The sequence below is a fragment of the Salmo salar genome, chromosome 26, assembly GCF_965601325.2.
Source record: "Salmo salar chromosome 26, fSalSal1, whole genome shotgun sequence".
Taxonomy (NCBI): domain Eukaryota; kingdom Metazoa; phylum Chordata; class Actinopteri; order Salmoniformes; family Salmonidae; genus Salmo; species Salmo salar.
Genome location: NC_138316.1, coordinates 5,867,724 through 5,886,203, shown reverse-complemented (window position 1 = coordinate 5,886,203; position 18,480 = coordinate 5,867,724). Strand labels below are relative to the sequence as shown.

The 18,480-nt window shown below is 40.2% G+C and overlaps 1 protein-coding gene across 1 annotated transcript in view; it reads right to left on the bottom strand.

The window, feature by feature from the left end:
* The window catches only part of LOC106587057 (protein kinase C-binding protein NELL1), a 510,579-nt gene extending 492,383 nt beyond the window's left edge, over positions 1 to 18,196 (bottom strand). Inside the window, exons 1-2 of the mRNA XM_014174942.3 lie at positions 18,076 to 18,196; positions 17,213 to 17,341 (exon numbers count right to left, since the gene is read on the bottom strand). Coding sequence (XP_014030417.3) covers positions 17,213 to 17,341; positions 18,076 to 18,124 — 178 coding nt within the window. The 5' untranslated portion in view covers positions 18,125 to 18,196. The remainder of the gene's footprint in view (positions 1 to 17,212; positions 17,342 to 18,075) is intronic.
* Positions 18,197 to 18,480: the final 284 nt, after the last annotated feature.

Below are 18,480 nucleotides of genomic sequence, written 5' to 3'. Positions count from 1 at the left end.
CAACTTATTTTGCAAACACTTTGGTCAAGTTAAGCAGCTGTTTAAACTTCCTATTCGATTAGTCTATCCTGGAATTGTTTGTTCTCTCACTCACACTGCGTAAAATAGCCTGTTTCCGAGTATGAACATGTAAATCAGATTATCTTTAAATGATAAGAAGTATAAGCTCAGTATTGAGAAGTCAAAATAAAAACAGAGTTTGACCAGTCTTGATTAGTCGGCTCGGGAAGGTAATAGTTCTTTACACATGTTAATAGCCTCTAACACCTTGTCTATTGTACTCATATCACGCCCCAGTTCAGTTCACCTCAGCAGGCAATCTACTCCAAACATTTATTTAGCAGTCCTACAACCAAGTTCAGACATTTAAAAAATGTCTTAAGAATGATAGATTATAAAGTTAATTGAGTCTATATTCATACAATCATCAATGAAAGATCCAACATCAAACTTTACTTGAAGTGTATTTAAAATAGCAACACACTTAAAACAATAAGATGAAAAACACAAGTATGGCAATAAAAGACATCAAATGTTATGAAAGAATATAAAACACAAAGGCGTCATTGATTAATGTCCAAGCTAAAAAGGCTGGTTTACAAATGTGATTTTAACACCTCAAGCAGTTTCACAGTACAATGCAAAGTTCTGTATAAAAAAACGGACAATAAAACATATAAAAAGTATGAAACACAAACAATGATGAAAAATCAAACATTTTTTATCGCTACAATTTAATTAATAAACAGTTGCTTTGCTCGCAAATTCCCAATGCTAGCCCCCTTGACTTCTCATAGTTTCACCTCCAAGTAGGCTAAACAAGTCCTACAAGCCCTAATTTTGTCGCATCTGGACTACTACCCAGTCAGGTCAAGTGCCACAAAGAGGGACATAGGCAAATTAAAGTTAGTCCAGAACAAAGCAGTATGGCTGGCCCTGAAATGTACATGGAGAGCTAACATCAATGACATGCATGTCAATCTCTCCAGGCTCAAAGTAGATGAGAGATTGAATCACTACTTGTCTTTATTAGAGGTATTGACATGTTGAAGCACCGAGCTGTCTGTGCAAACAACTAGCACACAGTTCAGTCACCCATGCATACCGCACAATACATGCCACAAGGGGTCTCTTCACATCCCCAAGTCCAAAACAGACTCCGGGAAACGCACTGTACCACACAGAGCCATGACTACATGGAACTCTATTCCACATCAAGTAACTCATGTAAGAGGTAAAATCAGATACATTTTTTATAAAACTACACTTTATGGAACGCAGACTGTGAGGAGACACACACACACAAACACACACACACACACACAAAGGCACACACACACATACGCTAGCACACACTCATACATTGTATTATTGTTGTATGTTTGTATTATACATTTTGCATTGTAGATATGTTGTGGTGTAATTGTATTTTTTCCGGATCCCCATCAGCTGCTGCCAAGGCAACAGTTACTCTATTTTTTGTTTTCTGTGTGACGTAAGTTTCTTAATGTGTTTGGACACCATGAAGAGTACCTGTTGCCTTGGGAGCAGCTAATGGGGATCATTAATAAAACAAACACAAATACAAAATCCCTAAAAAGCAGCCCTGCTTGAAACTGGTACTACCACAGTTACTGTCTCTGTAATCCTGGCAAATTCCACTTTTTACCAGCAATATGCACAGCGCTTCATAATTCTCTGAACTGGAATAAACTGTGCCTTGCCCCAAACCTCAACAGGGGGCTTGAAATTATATTGATTCAGATGTTTCAGGAACCAATTTACATGAGCCATGATATGAGAAATGTGAGTGTTTTCATGTGCTAGATCAACAAGCACATTACAAGAGAACAACTGTGTTACTATGCCTTGTGTTAGCTCTACATCTGGTTGAATGCGCCCATCTGTCTGTCAGTGGCCTAACACTTTATAGTACACATGAATCGGAGAGCCTGTTGTCCGGACCTCTGGCAGTCTCTATGGGGGTGACACAGGGTTCAATTCTCGGGCCGACTCTTTTCTCTGTATATATCAATGATGTCGCTCTTGCTGCTGGTGATTCTCTGATACACCTCTACGCAGACGACACCATTCTGTATACTTCTGGCCCTTCTTTGGACACTGTGTTAACAAACCTCCAGACGAGCTTCAATGCCATACAACACTCCGTCTGTGGCCTCCAACTACTCTTAAATGCTAGTAAAACTAAATGCATGGTCTTCAACTGATCGCTGCCCACACCCGCCCACGCGATTAGCATCACTACTCTGGACGGTTCTGAATTAGAATATGTGGACAACTACAAATACCTAGGTGTCTGGTTAGACTGTAAACTCTCCTTCCAGACTCACATTAAGCATCTCCAATCCAAAATTAAATCTAGAATCAGCTTCCTATTTTGCAACAAAGCCTCCTTCACTCATGCTGCTAAACATACCCTCGTAAAACTGACTATCTTACCGATCCTTGACTTTGGCGATGTAATTTACAAAATAGCCTCCAACACTCTACTCAGCAAATTGGATGTAGACTATCACAGTGCCATCCGTTTTGTCACCAAAGCCCCATACACTACCCACCACTGCGACCTGTATGCTCTTGTTGGCTGGCCCTCGCTTCATATTCGTCGCCAAACCCACTGGCTCCAGGTCATCTATAAATCTATGCTAGGTAAAGGCCCGCCTTATCTCAACTCACTGGTCACCATAGCAACACCCACCCGTAACACGCGCTCAAGCAGGTATATTTCACTGGTCATCCCCAAAGCCAACTCCCCCTTTGGCCACCTTTCCTTCCAGTTCTCTGCTACCAATGACTGGAACGAATTGCAAAAATCACTGAAGTTGGAGACTTATATCTTATATCTAACTTTACACATCATCTGTCAGAGCAGCTTACCGATCACTGCACCTGTACACAGCCCATCTGTAAATAGCCCACCCAACTACCTAATCCCCATATTGTTATTTATTTTTGCTCTTTTGCACCCCATATCTCTACTTGCACATCATCATCTGCACATCTATCACTTCAGTGTTAATGCTAAATTGTAATTATTTCGCCACTATGGCCTATTTATTGCCTTACCTCCCTAATATTACTACATCTGCACACACTGTACATAGATTTTTATATTGTGTTATTGACTGTACGTTTGTTTATCCCATGTGTAACTCTGTTTTGTTGTTTTTGTCGCACTGCTTTGCTTTATCTTGGCCAGGTCGCAGTTGTAAATGAGAACTTGTTCTCAACTGGCCTACCTGGTTAAATAAAGGTGAAATTAAAAATGTAAAATAAAAATGAAGAGCTTAAACCTCTACTTTGATCAGTGCTTATAACCTCTCCCAGCATATCTACCTTATCATGTTGTTCTGTCAGCTGTACAATGGTGAGATCATTGTGTGGATCGATTAATGTGAAGATACTATACAGACAATTTCTATCTTCACTTGCTATGACAAACAGCTGTTTAGGGGGCAGGCAAACAATGTCTGAGCTCACTGCGCATTCAACACTGGTCAGATCCTTATTCTCATTCTGATCAATGGCATTTAAAACGCATTATTTTGCAAAGAATATCTACAGTGGCCTCAACAGCACTCTGTAGGGTAGCACCATGTTGTAGCCAGAGGAAAGCTAGCTTCTGTCCTCCTCTGGGTACATTGACTTCGATACAAAACCTAGGAGGCTCATGGTTCTCACCCCCTTCCATGACTTTACACAGTAATTATGACAGCTTCCGTAGGACGTCCTCCAACCTATCAGAACTCTTGCAACATGAACTGACATTTTGTCCACCCAATCAAAGGATCAGAGAATGGATCTAGTACTGAAAGCATAAAGTACAGCTAGCTAGCATTCCAGTGTTTAAAATGTGTTGAGTAGTTGACTCAAAGAGAGAGAAAGACAATAGTTGAACAGTTGAACAAATTAATTTATTCCGAATGAAGGAGAAGCAAGAGAGAGAGTGTAATTGTTTTCAGTTACTTAGCTAGCAAATGCAGCTAGCAAGTTTAGCCTATTGAAACACCCTGCTCAAACAGTATGTTAGCTAGCTAGCTAGATGACTTTCCAACAACACTGGAACTCCTCCGAGTCAAGGTAAGCTTTTGATTTGACTAATTTGTAACTGCTTACTGACTACACTGTAACGTTACTGCATGATTGTAGCAGGTTTTACAAAAGCGTTAGTTCTATTAGCTATGCAGACTATGGCGTTACTTTAGAAAATATGGTGAAAAGGAAGTAGGCTGTGTGTAGCAGTTTGGCTTGGAAAGCTTTTTTTGCCTGGTCACATACAGCTGATGTGTTGTGCACAAGAGAAGGGAAGTCCTCAAGAGAAGGGAAAAGGTGAGACGAGGAGAGCGCAAAGATGCGAGAAGGAATACAATGTGGCTGCTATGAAAGTGAATTGTGTTTACGCGTGATCAGGGGTGTATTTATTCCCCCCGGTTCTGTTGAAAAACGTTCCTTAAACGGAAGCAAATGGAACAAAACGAGGATAAACATAGCTGAATTTGTCCAATAGAAACTCTAGTTTGCAACTGTTGGACTAATGATTACACCTTATATCAGCCAGATGCAGGCAAGAGTGTGCAAGGTGGTAATGAATGTCACTGTCTCCATGTGTCTCCTCAAATTTGTCTCTCGACCTGTGTGCACCTACGTTGTAAACTTTAATTCATAGGCTAGGTTGTAGCAACCTCTCGATGGGTATAGGAAAAATGTGAGTATCATTTAGGAGCCTAAACCTATTGCTGTTACATTGAACTGGTATATGGAATATGAATGAGAGTCATCCAATATGCTGTGTCGCAAGTGCGCGATGGGACAGGAACATCCCTGCCGGCCAAACCCTCCCCTAACCTGGACGATGCTGGGTCAATTGTACGCCGCCCCATGGGTCTCCCGGTCACGGCCTGGCTGCGATAGAGCCTGGACTCAAACCAGGATCTCTAGTGGCACAGCTAGCACTGCGATACAATGTCTTAGACCACTGCGCCACTCGGGAGGCCCCAACTAGACCTCTTTAACACTAGAACTGCCATAGGCCCATGTTAGCTAAGCCTTTTATAAACCCAACCTCATTATTATTCTTCCGATAGCATATATGAAATGTATTTATTAGATTGTTAGAATGTTGATGCGTTATTGGCTGGAAGTGTCGAAAATTTGCATTAGGCCTACATTTTCACTAGGACTTTGTGAAACATATCCTTGACTCTATCTAAATAAACAACAATTGTTCTATTTTTACATGGATACATTTCCACTAATATTTCTTCATGCAATTCATGCTTTACAATTGTTTATGCACTATTTATCTAGCCTTGGTGCTTATGTTTGTGCACATTATGGATTGATATGCATCTGAAGTTTATGCTAAAAGTGACGCATTTCATAACATTCTCTAGCAGGCTCAAAGGTCAGGCAGTTCTAGTGTTAAAGCTGTGGTGTAAAGTAAAATACTTTAAAGTACTACATAAGTCGTTTTATGGGGTATCTGTACTTTACTGTTAATATTTTTAACTATTTTTACTTTTAACTCACTACAATTTTTACTTTTACTTCACTACATTCCTAAAGAAAATTATGAACATTTTACTCAAAACATCTTACCTGACACCAAAAAGTTACATTTTGAATGCTTAGCAGGACATGAAAATGGTCTAATTCACAAACTTATCAAAAGAACATCCCTGGTCATCCCTACTGCGTCTAATCTGGCGGACTCACTAAACACATGCTGCATTTGTAAATTATGTCTGAGAGTTGGAGATTTCCCCTAACTATCCGTAAATAAATAAAAACTAGAAAATGTGGCCGTCTGCTTTGCTTAATATAAGGAATTTTAAATGATTTATAGTTTTACTTTTGATACTTAAGTACATTTTAGAAATTACATTTACTTTTGATACTTAAGTATATTTAAAACCAAATACTTTTAGACTTTTACTCAAGTAGTTTTTTACTTGGTGACTTTAACTTTTACTTGAGTCATTTTCTATGAAGGTATCTTTACTTTTACTCAAGTATATGGAGCGACCATATCGTTTCTGTTTTGATGAGACAGGAAGTGTATTTTCAACACTGGCACAAACTCATCAGCCAATCAAATTCTTGGGAATAGAAGGGAGGGTGTAGTGTTTGAAAGGTAAACAATCCAATCAAACATACAAAACCAGAAGTGAGGGCATGAATGTTGAAAATTACAAAATCAAATGAACGCAATTTGAAAACTGCATAACACTTCAAGGCACTGGAGGGTTCTACTGGTAGTAATTAAAACATATATACAGTGGGGGAAAAAAGTATTTCATCCCCTGCTGATTTTGTACGTTTGCCAACTGATAAAGAAAGGATCAGTCTATAATTTTAATGGTGGGTTTATTTGAACAGTGAGAGACAGAATAATAACAAAAATAGCCAGAAAAACGCATGTCAAAAATGTTATAAATTGATTTGCATTTTAATGAGGGAAATAAGTATTTGACCCCCTCTCAATCAGAAAGATTTCTGGCTCCCAGGTGTCTTTTATACAGGTAACGAGCTGAGATTAGGAGCATACTCTTAACCTGTTAGGGCTAGGGGGCAGTATTTGCACGGCTGGATAAAAAAATGTACCTGATTTAATCTGGTTACTAATCCTACCCAGTAACTAGAATATGCATATACTTATTATATATGGATAGAAAACACCCTAAAGTTTATAAAACTGTTTGAATGGTGTCTGTGAGTATAACAGAACTCATTTGGCAGGCAAAACCCTGAGACATTTTCTGACAGGAAGTGGATACCTGATGTGTTGTATTACCTTTAAACCTATGCCATTGAAAAACACAGGGGCTGAGGAATATTTTGGCACTTCCTATTGCTTCCACTAGATGTCACCAGCCTTTACAAAGTGTTTTGAGTCTTCTGGAGGGAGATCTGACCGAACAAGAGCCATGGAACGATGATGGCCCATTAGACACCTGGCGCGCGAGTTCATGTTGGGTACCCTCGTTCCAATACGTTATAAAAGAGAATGCATTTGTCCACCTTGAATATTATTCATGTTCTGGTTAAAAAAGGCCCTAATGATTTATGCTATACAACGTTTGACATGTTTGAACGAACGTAAATATATTTTTTCCCCTCGTTCATGAAGTGAAGTCCGGCGGGCTTAGATCATGTGCTAACAAGACGGAGATTTTTGGACATAAATGATGAGCTTTTTTGAACAAAACTACATTCGTTATGGACCTGTGATACCTGGAAGTGACATCTGATGAAGAGAATCAAAGGTAATGGATTATTTACATAGTATTTTCGATTTTAGATCTCCCCAACATGACGGCTAGTCTGTATCGCAACGCGTATTTTTCTGGGCGCAGTGCTCAGATTATTGCAAAGTGTGATTTCCCAGTAAGGTTATTTTTAAATCTGGCAAGTTGATTACGTTCAAGAGATGTAAATCTATAATTCTTTAAATGACAATATAATATTTTACCAATGTTTTCTAATTTTAATTATTTAATTTGTGGTGCTGACTTGACTGCCGGTTATTGGAGGGAAACGATTTCCTCAACATCAATGCCATAGTAAAACGCTGTTTTTGGATATAAATATGAACTTGATAGAACTAAAAATGCATGCATTGTCTAACATAATGTCCTAGGAGTGTCATCTGATGGAGATTGTAAAAGGTTAGTGCATCATTTTAGCTGGTTTTATGGTTTTGGTGACCCTGTCTTTGAATTGACAAAACATTACACACAACTCTTGTAAATGTACTGTCCTAACATACTCTAAATTTATGCTTTCGCCGTAAAACTTTTTTGAAATCGTAAAACGTGGTTAGATTAAGGAGATGTTTATCTTTCAAAGGGTGTAAAATAGTTGTATGTTTGAAAAATTTGCCGCTCTTGAAATGCACCTGCTGTTGATGGAGTGCACCACGGGTGGGACGCTTGCGTCCCACCTAGCCCATAGAGGTTAAAGGGAGTGCTCCTAACCACAGCTTGTTACCTGTAAAAAAGACACCTGTCCACAGAAGCAATCGATCAATCAGATTCCAAACTCTTCACCGTGGCCAAGACCAAAGAGCTTTCCAAGGATGTCAGGGACAAGATTGTAGACCTACACAAGGCTGGAATGGGCTACAAGACCATCGCCAAGCAGCTTGGTGAGAAGGTGACAACATTTGGTGCGATTATTCGCAAATGGAAGAAACACAAAAGAACTGTCAATATCTCTCGGCCTGGGGCTCCATGCAAGATCTCACCTGGTGGGGTTGCAATGATCATGAGAACGGTGAGGAATCAGCCCAGAACTACACGGGAGGACCTTGTCAATGATCTCAAGGCAGCTGGGACCATAGTCACCAAGAAAACAATTGGTAACACACTACGCTGTGAAGGACTGAAATCCTGCAGCGCCCGCAAGGTCCCCCTGCTCAAGAAAGCACATATACATGCCCGTCTGAAGTTTGCCAATTAACATCTGAATGCTTCAGAGGACAACTGGTGAAAGTGGTATGGTTAGATGAGACCAAAATGGAGCTCTTTGGCATCAACTCAACTCGCCGTGTTTGGAGGAGGAGGAATGCTGCCTATAACCCCAAGAACACCATCTCCACCGTCAAACATGGAGGTGGAAATATTATGCTTTGGGGGTGTTTTTCTGCTAAGGGGACAGGACAACTTCACCGCATCAAAGGGGCAATGGACGGGGCCATGTACCGTCAAATCTTGGGTGAGAACATCCTTCCCTCAGCCAGGGCATTGAAAATGGGTCGTGGATGGGTATTCCAGCATGACAATGACCCAAAACACACGGCCAAGGCAACAAAGGAGTGGCTCAAGAAGAAGCACCTTAAGGTCCTGGAGTGGCCTAGCCAGTCTCCAGACCTTAATCCCATAGACAATCTGTGAAGGGAGCTGAAGGTTCGAGTTGCCAAACGTCAGCCTCGAAACCTTAATGACTTGGAGAAGATCTGCAAAGAGGAGTGGGACAAAATCCCTCCTGAGATGTGTGCAAACCTGGTGGCCAACTACAAGAAACGTTTGACCTCTGTGATTGCCAACAAGGGTTTTGCCACCAAGTACTAAGTCATGTTTTGCAGAGGGGTCAAATACTTATTTCCCTCATAAAAATGCTAATCATTTTATAACATTTTTGACATGCGTTTTTCTGGATTTTTTTGTTGTTATTCTGTCTCTCACTGTTCAAATAAACCTACCATTAAAATTATAGACTGATCATTTCTTTGTAAGTGGGCAAACGTACAAAATCAGCAGGGGATCAAATACTTTTTTCCCCCACTGTATATATTCTTGTAGCTAACAATGAACAACTCCTGGAATTTCTACTCGTTGAACCAAGCCATGGAAATGGTTTCGGATAAAGTTTATAACGATACTCAGATTATGCAATACTCTACACCCCACTGCCACAACCTTCCAAATGTGACTCCGTAACAAAGTAAGAAGCAGTCATATTATTTTCAACAAAGCAATCTAGCTAGCTAGCACTGATGTCATGGTCAGGCTGAATCAGATGCTGGACTACAACACGATGTCTGATATGAATGAAAGACTATTGCCAGAAGCACCAGCTTTTTAGCTTTGAGATGCCAGTATTCAAGACCGTTTGTTTATTGGGCAGAATCATTTATTGTCTCCTGTAATTTCACAGGCTCTGGGCAGTCGGTCAAAATAACTCTCTGCTGAAGAGAAGCAGTAATTTGCAGAGACAACTGAAAACATGATGTCTGATGTGGAAACAGACCCAGAGGACCTGGATGCATTTTTAATAACCTCCCCACCCTTGCGGTCCCATGTGTTTGAGGACCCGATTCCATCAACAGACCAGAGAAGATGGGCCAAACATGCTTCTGGGGAGTAAAGTGTCATCAGAACAAAAACCGGAGCAACCGTCCACTTTCACCGCAGCCCTACCCAGAACATCTGATTGTGCAATTGACCACAGACAATCACCTGCACCTTAGAGACTATTTTCACTGACTCTTCACACCTGCTTCTCAAGAGACTTTTTTCACCGACTCCAACTCACTCACCCACCCTGACTTTTTACTAATCTTTATTACTTATAGTAACAAAATATATATTGTGTATTATTGTTATATATGTATGTATTGCACTGTTGAGGAGAGCTTGCAATATTTTTTGGTTTGTTTGTTTAGTTATTTCTTTACTTATGTTTTGGAAGGGGGTTTGGGATTTATTTTTTACTTATGTTTTATTTTTATTATTTAGCTTTCGAACACTTGTGCTTATTTTTTTTTCGGTGGGGATAATTAGGAGTCTGAAACTAGGGGATTTGGTGCAGTGTAATTTGAACTGTAATATGTTTTTATTTAGGTTATTCGCAAACAACTTTCTGAGATGGAACTCCGCATATAGATTCCTTCGATGGTTGATCATGAAGTGTAGGCAATGCCTAGGCCATGCAATGCTCTCCACTCTTTTTACAATTTACATAGTGCAAGAGAACAATGTTAATAGTCCATATTTATTGAACATTCAGGCTATGGCAAATAGGGAATAGACCATCTGGCATGCCACCCTGCTGTGTACTCACTCTGCTGCGCTGTTATGTGCTGCCAGACTCCGGCGGTGCAGTCAAGTTCAAATATGCTAAACCATCATTTGTGACTTCATGATGTCATCACCATCGACGACGGCTGTCAAACATCACCGATAGATGATGCAATTGTAAAATCGCCCAACCCTAACACACACACACTGGCACATCCTTCCTGTCTCTACTCAATGGTACAGATGGCCCTTTTAATTTGCAATGAGGAACAGGAGTGGAGCCTTGGCCCGCGGAGAACAGGTCTGCTTCCCAAATAACACCATATTCCTTATATAGTGCACTAGTTTTGACCAGGGTCCATAGGGAGTAAGTATGTGAGTCTGCATGTGCGTGTATACGTTATAGCCTTCTCCTTCCAGGTCAGCAGTGAGCGTATTATAAAGACATAACGTTTCAAGTTTCAAAATGTATTCACCACGTGCACAGGGTACAACAGGTCAAAACAGTACAGTGAAATTCTTACCTTGAGAGCTAATTCCCAACAATGCAGTGACAATGGATAAAAAAGTATATACAGGTCAGTGCCAGTACCTTATTCAATTGGCAGGGGTACTGGAGTGGTTGAGGTGGGTTTATACACAAAAAGTGGTAGTAGGATATACAAGTTGAAAAGTGAAAAGTGAATGATAGCAGGAGTGATGCGCTGGGCCATCCACACCAGCCTCTGTAGGGCCTTCTGGGCACTGGCGGTGCAGTTGCCATACCAGACAGTGATACAATAAGTCAGGATGCTCTCAATGGTGTAGCTGGAAGTTTCTCAGAATCTGAGTGGCCATGCCAAATCGTTTCAGCCTCCTGAGGGAAAAGAGGTGTTGCCATGCCTTCACAACTGTTCTGGTGTAGGAGGACCATGTTAAGTGATGTGGACACCTAGGAACTTGAAACTTTTGACCCTATTCACTGTGGCCCCGATGATGTGGATGGGGGTGTATTTGTATTTATTATGGATCCCCATTAGCTGCTGCCATTAGCTGTGCACCCCCCCGTTTCCTGTAGTCCACTATCAGCTCCTTGTTCTTGTTGACGTTGAAAGAGGGTCAGCGTGGCGTTGTTGCCTTCTATCACCACCTGGGGTCGGCCAGTCAGCAAGCTCGGGATCTAGTTGCAGAGGGAGGTGCCCAGTCCCAGGGTCCTAAGCTTGGTGATGAGTTTGGAGGGGACAATAGTGCGGAACACTGAGCTGTAGTCGATGAACAGAATTCTCACATAGGCATTCCTCTTGTCCAGGTGGGAGAGGGCAATGTGGAGTGCAATTGAGATTGCATCATCTGTAGATCTGTTGGGGCAGTATGCAAATTGGAGTGGGTCTAGGGTGTCTGTGATGATGGCGGTGATGTGTGCCATGAACAGCCTTTCAAAGCACTATATGATTACATACAGTTGAAGTCGGAAGTTTACATACACCTTAGCCAAATACATTTAAACTCAGTTTTTCACAATTCCTGACATTTAATCCTAGTAAAAATTCCTTCTCTTAGGTCAGTTAGGATCAACACTTCATTTTAAGAATGTGAGATGTCAGAATAATAGTAGAGTGATTTATTTCAGCTTTTATTTCTTTGATCACATTCCCAGTGGATCAGAAGTTTACATATACTCAATTAGTATTTGGTAGCATTGCCTTTAAATTGTTTAACTTGGGTCAAACGTTTCGGGTAGCCTTCCACAACCTTCCGACAATAAATTGGGTGAATTTTGGTCCATTCCTCCTGACAGAGCTGGTGTAACTGAGTCAGGTTTGTAGGCCTCCTTGCTCGCACAGGTTTTTTCAGTTCGGCCCACAAATTTTATATGGGATTGATGTCAGGGCTTTGTGATGGCCACTCCAATACTTTGACTTTGTTGTTCTTAAGCCATTTTGCCACAACTTTGGAAGTATGCTTGGGGTCATTGTCCATTTGGAAGACCCATTTGCGACCAAGCTTTAACTTCTTGACTGATGTTTTGGGATGTTACTTCAATATATCCACATAATTTTCCTGCCATCTATTTTGTGAAGTGCACCAGTCCCTCCTGCAGCAAAGAACCACCACAACATGATGCTGCCACCCCCGTGATTCACGGTTGGAATGGTGTTCTTCGGCTTGCAAGCCTCCCCCCTTTTCCTAAAAATATAACGATGGTCATTATGGCCAAACAGTTCTATTTTTGTTTCATCAGACCAGAGGACAGTTCTCCAAAAAGTACGATCTTTGTCCCCATGTGCAGTTGCAAACCGTAGTCTGGCTTTTTATGGCGGTTTTGGAGCAGTGGCTTCTTCCTTGCTGAGCGGCCTTTCAGGTTATGTCGATATAGGCCTCGTTTTACTGTGGATATAGATACTTTTGTACCTGTTTCCTCCAGCATCTTTCCAAGGTCCTTTGCTGTTGTTCTGGAATTGATTTGCACTTTTCGCACCAAGGGACTTTCATCTCTAGGAGACAGAACGCGTCTCCTTCCTGAGCGGTATGACAGCTGTGTGGTCCCATGGTGTTTATATTTGCGTACTATTGTTTGTACAGATGAATGCGGTACCTTCAGGCGTTTGGAAATTGCTCCCAAGGATGAACTAAACTTGTGAAGGTCTAAAAAAAAAAAAATCTGAGGTCTTGGCTGATTTCTTTTGATTTTCCCATGATGTCATGCAAAAAGGCACTGGGTTTGAAGGTAGGCCTTGAAATACATCCACAGGTACACCTCTAATTGATTCAAATGATGTCAATTAGCCTATCAGAAGCTTCTAAAGCCATGACATCATTTTCTGGAATTTTCCAAGCTGTTTAAAGACACAGTCAACTTAGTGTGTGTCAACTTCTGACCCACTGGAATTGTGATACAGTGAGATAAGTGAAATAATCTGTCTGAAAAAAATTGTTGGAAAAATTACTTGTGTCATGCACAAAGTAGATGTCCTAACTGACTTGCCAAAACTATAGTTTGTTAACAAGAAATTTGTGGAGTGGTTGAGAAACGAGTTTTAATGACGCCAACCTAAGTGTATGTAAACTTCCGACTTCAACTGTATTTGGCTAAGGTGTATGTAAAATTCCGACTGTATTACTGATCTTAGATTTTTAATTAATAGACTTTAGATATGAATTCAAATGAGTTTTTTACTAAATGCTATATATATCCATTGTTTAGCTGGAATTTAATTTTTGTATCCTGTATATTTGACTCTGATATGTAGCTGTCCCACCTAGTTATCTTAAAATGAATGCACTAACTGTAAGTTGCTCTGGATAAGAGCATCTGCTAAAGGACTAAAATGTGAAATGTAAATGTTTTACAAATAGATCTCATATAACTTTGTAGATTTTTGTCACAAATGTATAATTTTTACAGTTCTTTATTAAATATGTAGTTTTTTGTTACATTTGACAGTGTACAACCTAGCAGTTCCAAATATTTCCTTGAGAGTGAGTCGGATATATAGAGTTTTGCGAAACAACATGATTATTTGTCTCTCTTAATTGAAAACATGAAGTGATAGATTTTAATCAACAACAAAAAATGTCAGTCATTGAACAACCCCATGCCATGATTAGATAGTTAAAAAGTCATGTTAATATTGCACCAATCCAATTCTTTGAGACAGTAATGTTGGTAACACTAAGCAGGAATTCAGTTTACAAAACAGGTTGAAATTACATCATAATGACGTCACTTCAACCAGCTTCTGGTTGTAATGACCTTATTTTGCTTGGATGGAGCAGTGCCGCACCAAACTGTTGAGCCACAGACCTGAGTTCAAATACTATTTAAAACCATTTAAAATACTATAGCTGGGCTTGATTAAGCTTGCAATGCTCAATGGAACCAATAGAATAGTTGTGAATGTGCAAACCCGCCCATCTTGCATTCTCAAATAAACAGTAGCAGTATTTGAACAATTTAAGATAGTTTTTGAACCCAGCTCGGCTGAGCCACAGCAAACCAGGTTGGGATTAGCATCTGCTGCCGGGGACAAATTAAATGGGGAGTAATTATCAGAACGATGCTCCCTGGAGCTTCCTTGTTCAACACCAAGAATAACACCATGACATACCAGGTGTGATCCTGCTGTCACAGACACACACACACACACATGCAATGTTAAGAATAACACTATGAAACCAGAAGGTGTGATCCTGCTGCTAGCTCTAGGTAAAGGAGACAGTTTCTGTTTCCATTCTTAACAAACTCAAGTCTGAATAGGAGGCCTGGTTAACCTTTTCATACGTGAGTTCCAAATATCTCAAATGGTCGGCCCAGCGTGAGTTTTATGCACGTGAGGTCAGAACTCACTTAGGTAATACCTTTGATGATACAGTGGTAGCAATACATGGTTATAACAGCTACAGAAAATACAGAAATTCCAATGGAACGGTGTTGTGGTCTATATTCAGAACCACATTCCTTTAATGCTTATAGAGGATATCATGTTAAATACTTTTGAAGTAATATGGCTACTTTCTCATCTGCCTCACCTAAAGCGCATTCTTGTGGGAAGCTGCAATAGACCACCAAGTGCTAACAGTCAGTATCTGGATAATACTGTATGTGTGAAATGCTTGATAATGTATGTGATAAACAGAGAGGTATATTTTCTGGGTGATTTCAATATTGACTGGCTTTCATTAAGCTGCCCACTCAAGAAAAGGCTTCAAACTGTAACCAGTGCCTGCAACCTGGTTCAGGTTATCAGCAAACCTACCAGGGTAGTTACAAACAGCACAGAAATGAAATCATCAACATGTATTAATCACACCTATACTAATGCTGCAGAAAATTGCTTTAAAGCAGTATCCAAATCCATTGGATGTAGTGATCATAATATAGTAGCCATATCTAGGAAAACCAAAGTTCCAAAGGCTGGGCCTAATATAGTGTATAAGAGGTCATACAATATGTTTTGTAGTGATTCCTATGTTGTTGATGTAAATAATATTTGTTGGTCTGTGGTGTGTAATGAGTAGCAACCAGACACTGCACTTGACACATTTAGGAAAATGCTTATTACATTTACAAAACTGTTACATCCCCTTGTATTGATGAGGAATTGAAAAAGTGTCTGGTTGAGAGGGATGAGGCAAAAGGAATGGCATATAAGTCTGGCTACACAACTGATTGGCAAATGTGCTGCAAATTGAGAAATCATGTGACTAATCTGAATAAAAAGAAGAAGAAACTATACTATGAAACAAAGATACATTTTATAAAGAATGATGGTAAAAAAGTGTTGGAGCACCTTAAATTACATTTTGGGCAAAAATGCAAACTCAGCTGCATCATTTATTGAATTTGATTACAAACCCCACTGATATTGCCAACTACTTTAATAATTTTTTAATTGGCAAGATTAGCAAATTTAGGCATGACATGCCAGCAACAAACACCGACAATACACATCCAAGTGTAACTAATCAAATTATGAAAGCGTTGTAATTTTGAATTCCATAAAGTGAGTGTGGAAGACGTTCATTTTTATATTTATTTCTATCAACAATGACAAGCCACCGGTCTGAGAACTTAGATGGAAAATGACTGAGGGCAGCACTGGGCAGCACTGCTGGCCCTTAAATGTACACTGAGAGCTAGCATGTCAATCTCTCATGGCTCAATGTGGAGGAGAGATTGACTCCATCACTACTTGTTTTTGTAAGAAATGTTGACAAGTTGAATGCACCGAGCTGTCTGTTTAAACTACTAGCACACAGCTCGACACTCATTCATGCCACACAAGACATGCCACCAGAGGTCTCTACACAATCCCCATGTCAAGAACAGACTATGGGAGGCGCACAGTACTACGTAGAGCCATGGCTACATGGAACTCTATTCCCCATCAAGTAACTAATGCAAGCAGTAGAATCAGATAAAAACAAAACAGACAAAAATACACCTTATGGAACAGTGGGGACTATGAAGAGACACACACACAGGTTCAGACATGCATACACACACACGCCAGCACACTCACTCTACACACACACAGGTTCAGACATGCATACACACACACGCCAGCACACTCACTCTACACACACGTACATTTTGTATTGTAGATATATAGTTGGGTAATAATGTTATATGATGTACTGTTTTATCTTTTGTTTTATGTGTAAATGCCTTAATGTGTTTGGACCGCAGGAAGAGTAGCTGCTGCCTTGGCAGGAGCTAATGGGGATCCCTAATAAATACAAATGCAAAATACAAAGGCAAACGAGCCAAGCATTTTGACTACTCAGTCCCCTCATATATCCGGGCTGTGCGTTACGATGACCTCTCGGCTGCCATCCAACTTCTGACACCAATGTAGCGAACGGCGAGGCAGTGCAGTGAAAGGCAAGCACCCTACACATTGGGCCACTTGTTAGGAATTATAATATGGCTTATATCGTGAGGATTGTTACAATACATTGGCGATGTGATGATGATTAGTTCACCATCTGTTACCAACATTTTACCTAACATATTCTGCATAATCCTACAACCATGAGTCCGAGCTTGGGTAACCTACATTTTACAAATGAAATTAGTTTACCAAACGTTCTCAGGATTCCACGCCAAATTAAAACACATTTCACTGATAAATCAAGCAGTGATCTAGCAATCAATTAATTCACAAATAGAGAAAGGAAGTATACATTACCTCGAAATAAGAAGGCTTTGCTATTGTTGTGAAGCCCTGCCACTTGGGTAATTCCATAAATTGCATTTGCGAAGTCAAGTTCATTGATGATATCTATCTGGTAATCGGGATCTATTCCAAAGCCGATAACTGTAGGGGGGAAATATTCTTTAGACATTGTCACACATTGGATGCACAGTTACTATCCTCCCACCTATATGATGTGTATAACGTATATAAGCAAGGCACTTCTTTAATGATTGAGTTTGAGAATCAAACTTCAGCGTCTGCATGACACAACGAACTGCAACACAGTCAAATACATGGGGATTGAATCCATGCGATTTCAAAGCACCTTCACCAAGGTACAGTGGCAATCATATCAGAGACAAAATGCGTAAATTGCATGGCACTAGACATCAGATACCATATAGTGACAGATAATTTTAAATGAAAGTCTACATAATCCAAATGTTAGGCTTATTGTTGCGTGGGAACAAATTGACTGCTGCATCAACCTGTGCGACACCTGTCATTTCTGTAGAGACTTTTGCGCGTTATACCGATGTGGTCTGACACAACAACAAACCCTACGATTTAGAAGATGATAACTATGCTATTTATCTGTACTTTAAAACAAATTAAAAAAACATGTGATTTATAAAAAGAAATCGATGAGGGGCAAATTGATAAAAAAAAATAATTGATTAATAAAAAACCTTTGAGAGACAAAATAACGATCGAGAAGCTTGCGCGCAAGTTGCTAATTAGACTACGGAGAAGGAAAGGGTGGGTGCGCATTAAAAAGCTATTGCTGACAGAGCTGATAATGATACCTAAAACAATAGGTAAACTAACTGCATATGTCCCAGTGTGACACCTACCTGGTTTCGCAATGAGCACTACGGATAACAAAGCCACGTAAATATCCATTTGTGTGAAGTTGAACTGTACAGTTTCCTCAGAAATATCCGCTGTCGATCGCTCCTCTGGCAATCCACTTGATCTGGTCTGTCTGCAAACTGCGCTCGTCTCACGGTTGCTGGGTGCAGAGGCTCGGAGCGTTCCACATCATGGAAATAGGGGTTCCTTCGGCGCGCACGTAAGTTATCTTGAATTTACTCTAAATACTATTGCCATCTATTCAATAAGCGATATTATTCACAAACCTTGACGAAGTCCACATTAGCCATCCTCCTGGATTCAAATTAATCTATAGACGATATGTTTGCGCAGCGAAAATGAACCTCATCCTCCCCTTTCAGAGACGATAGACACGTCCAATTCTG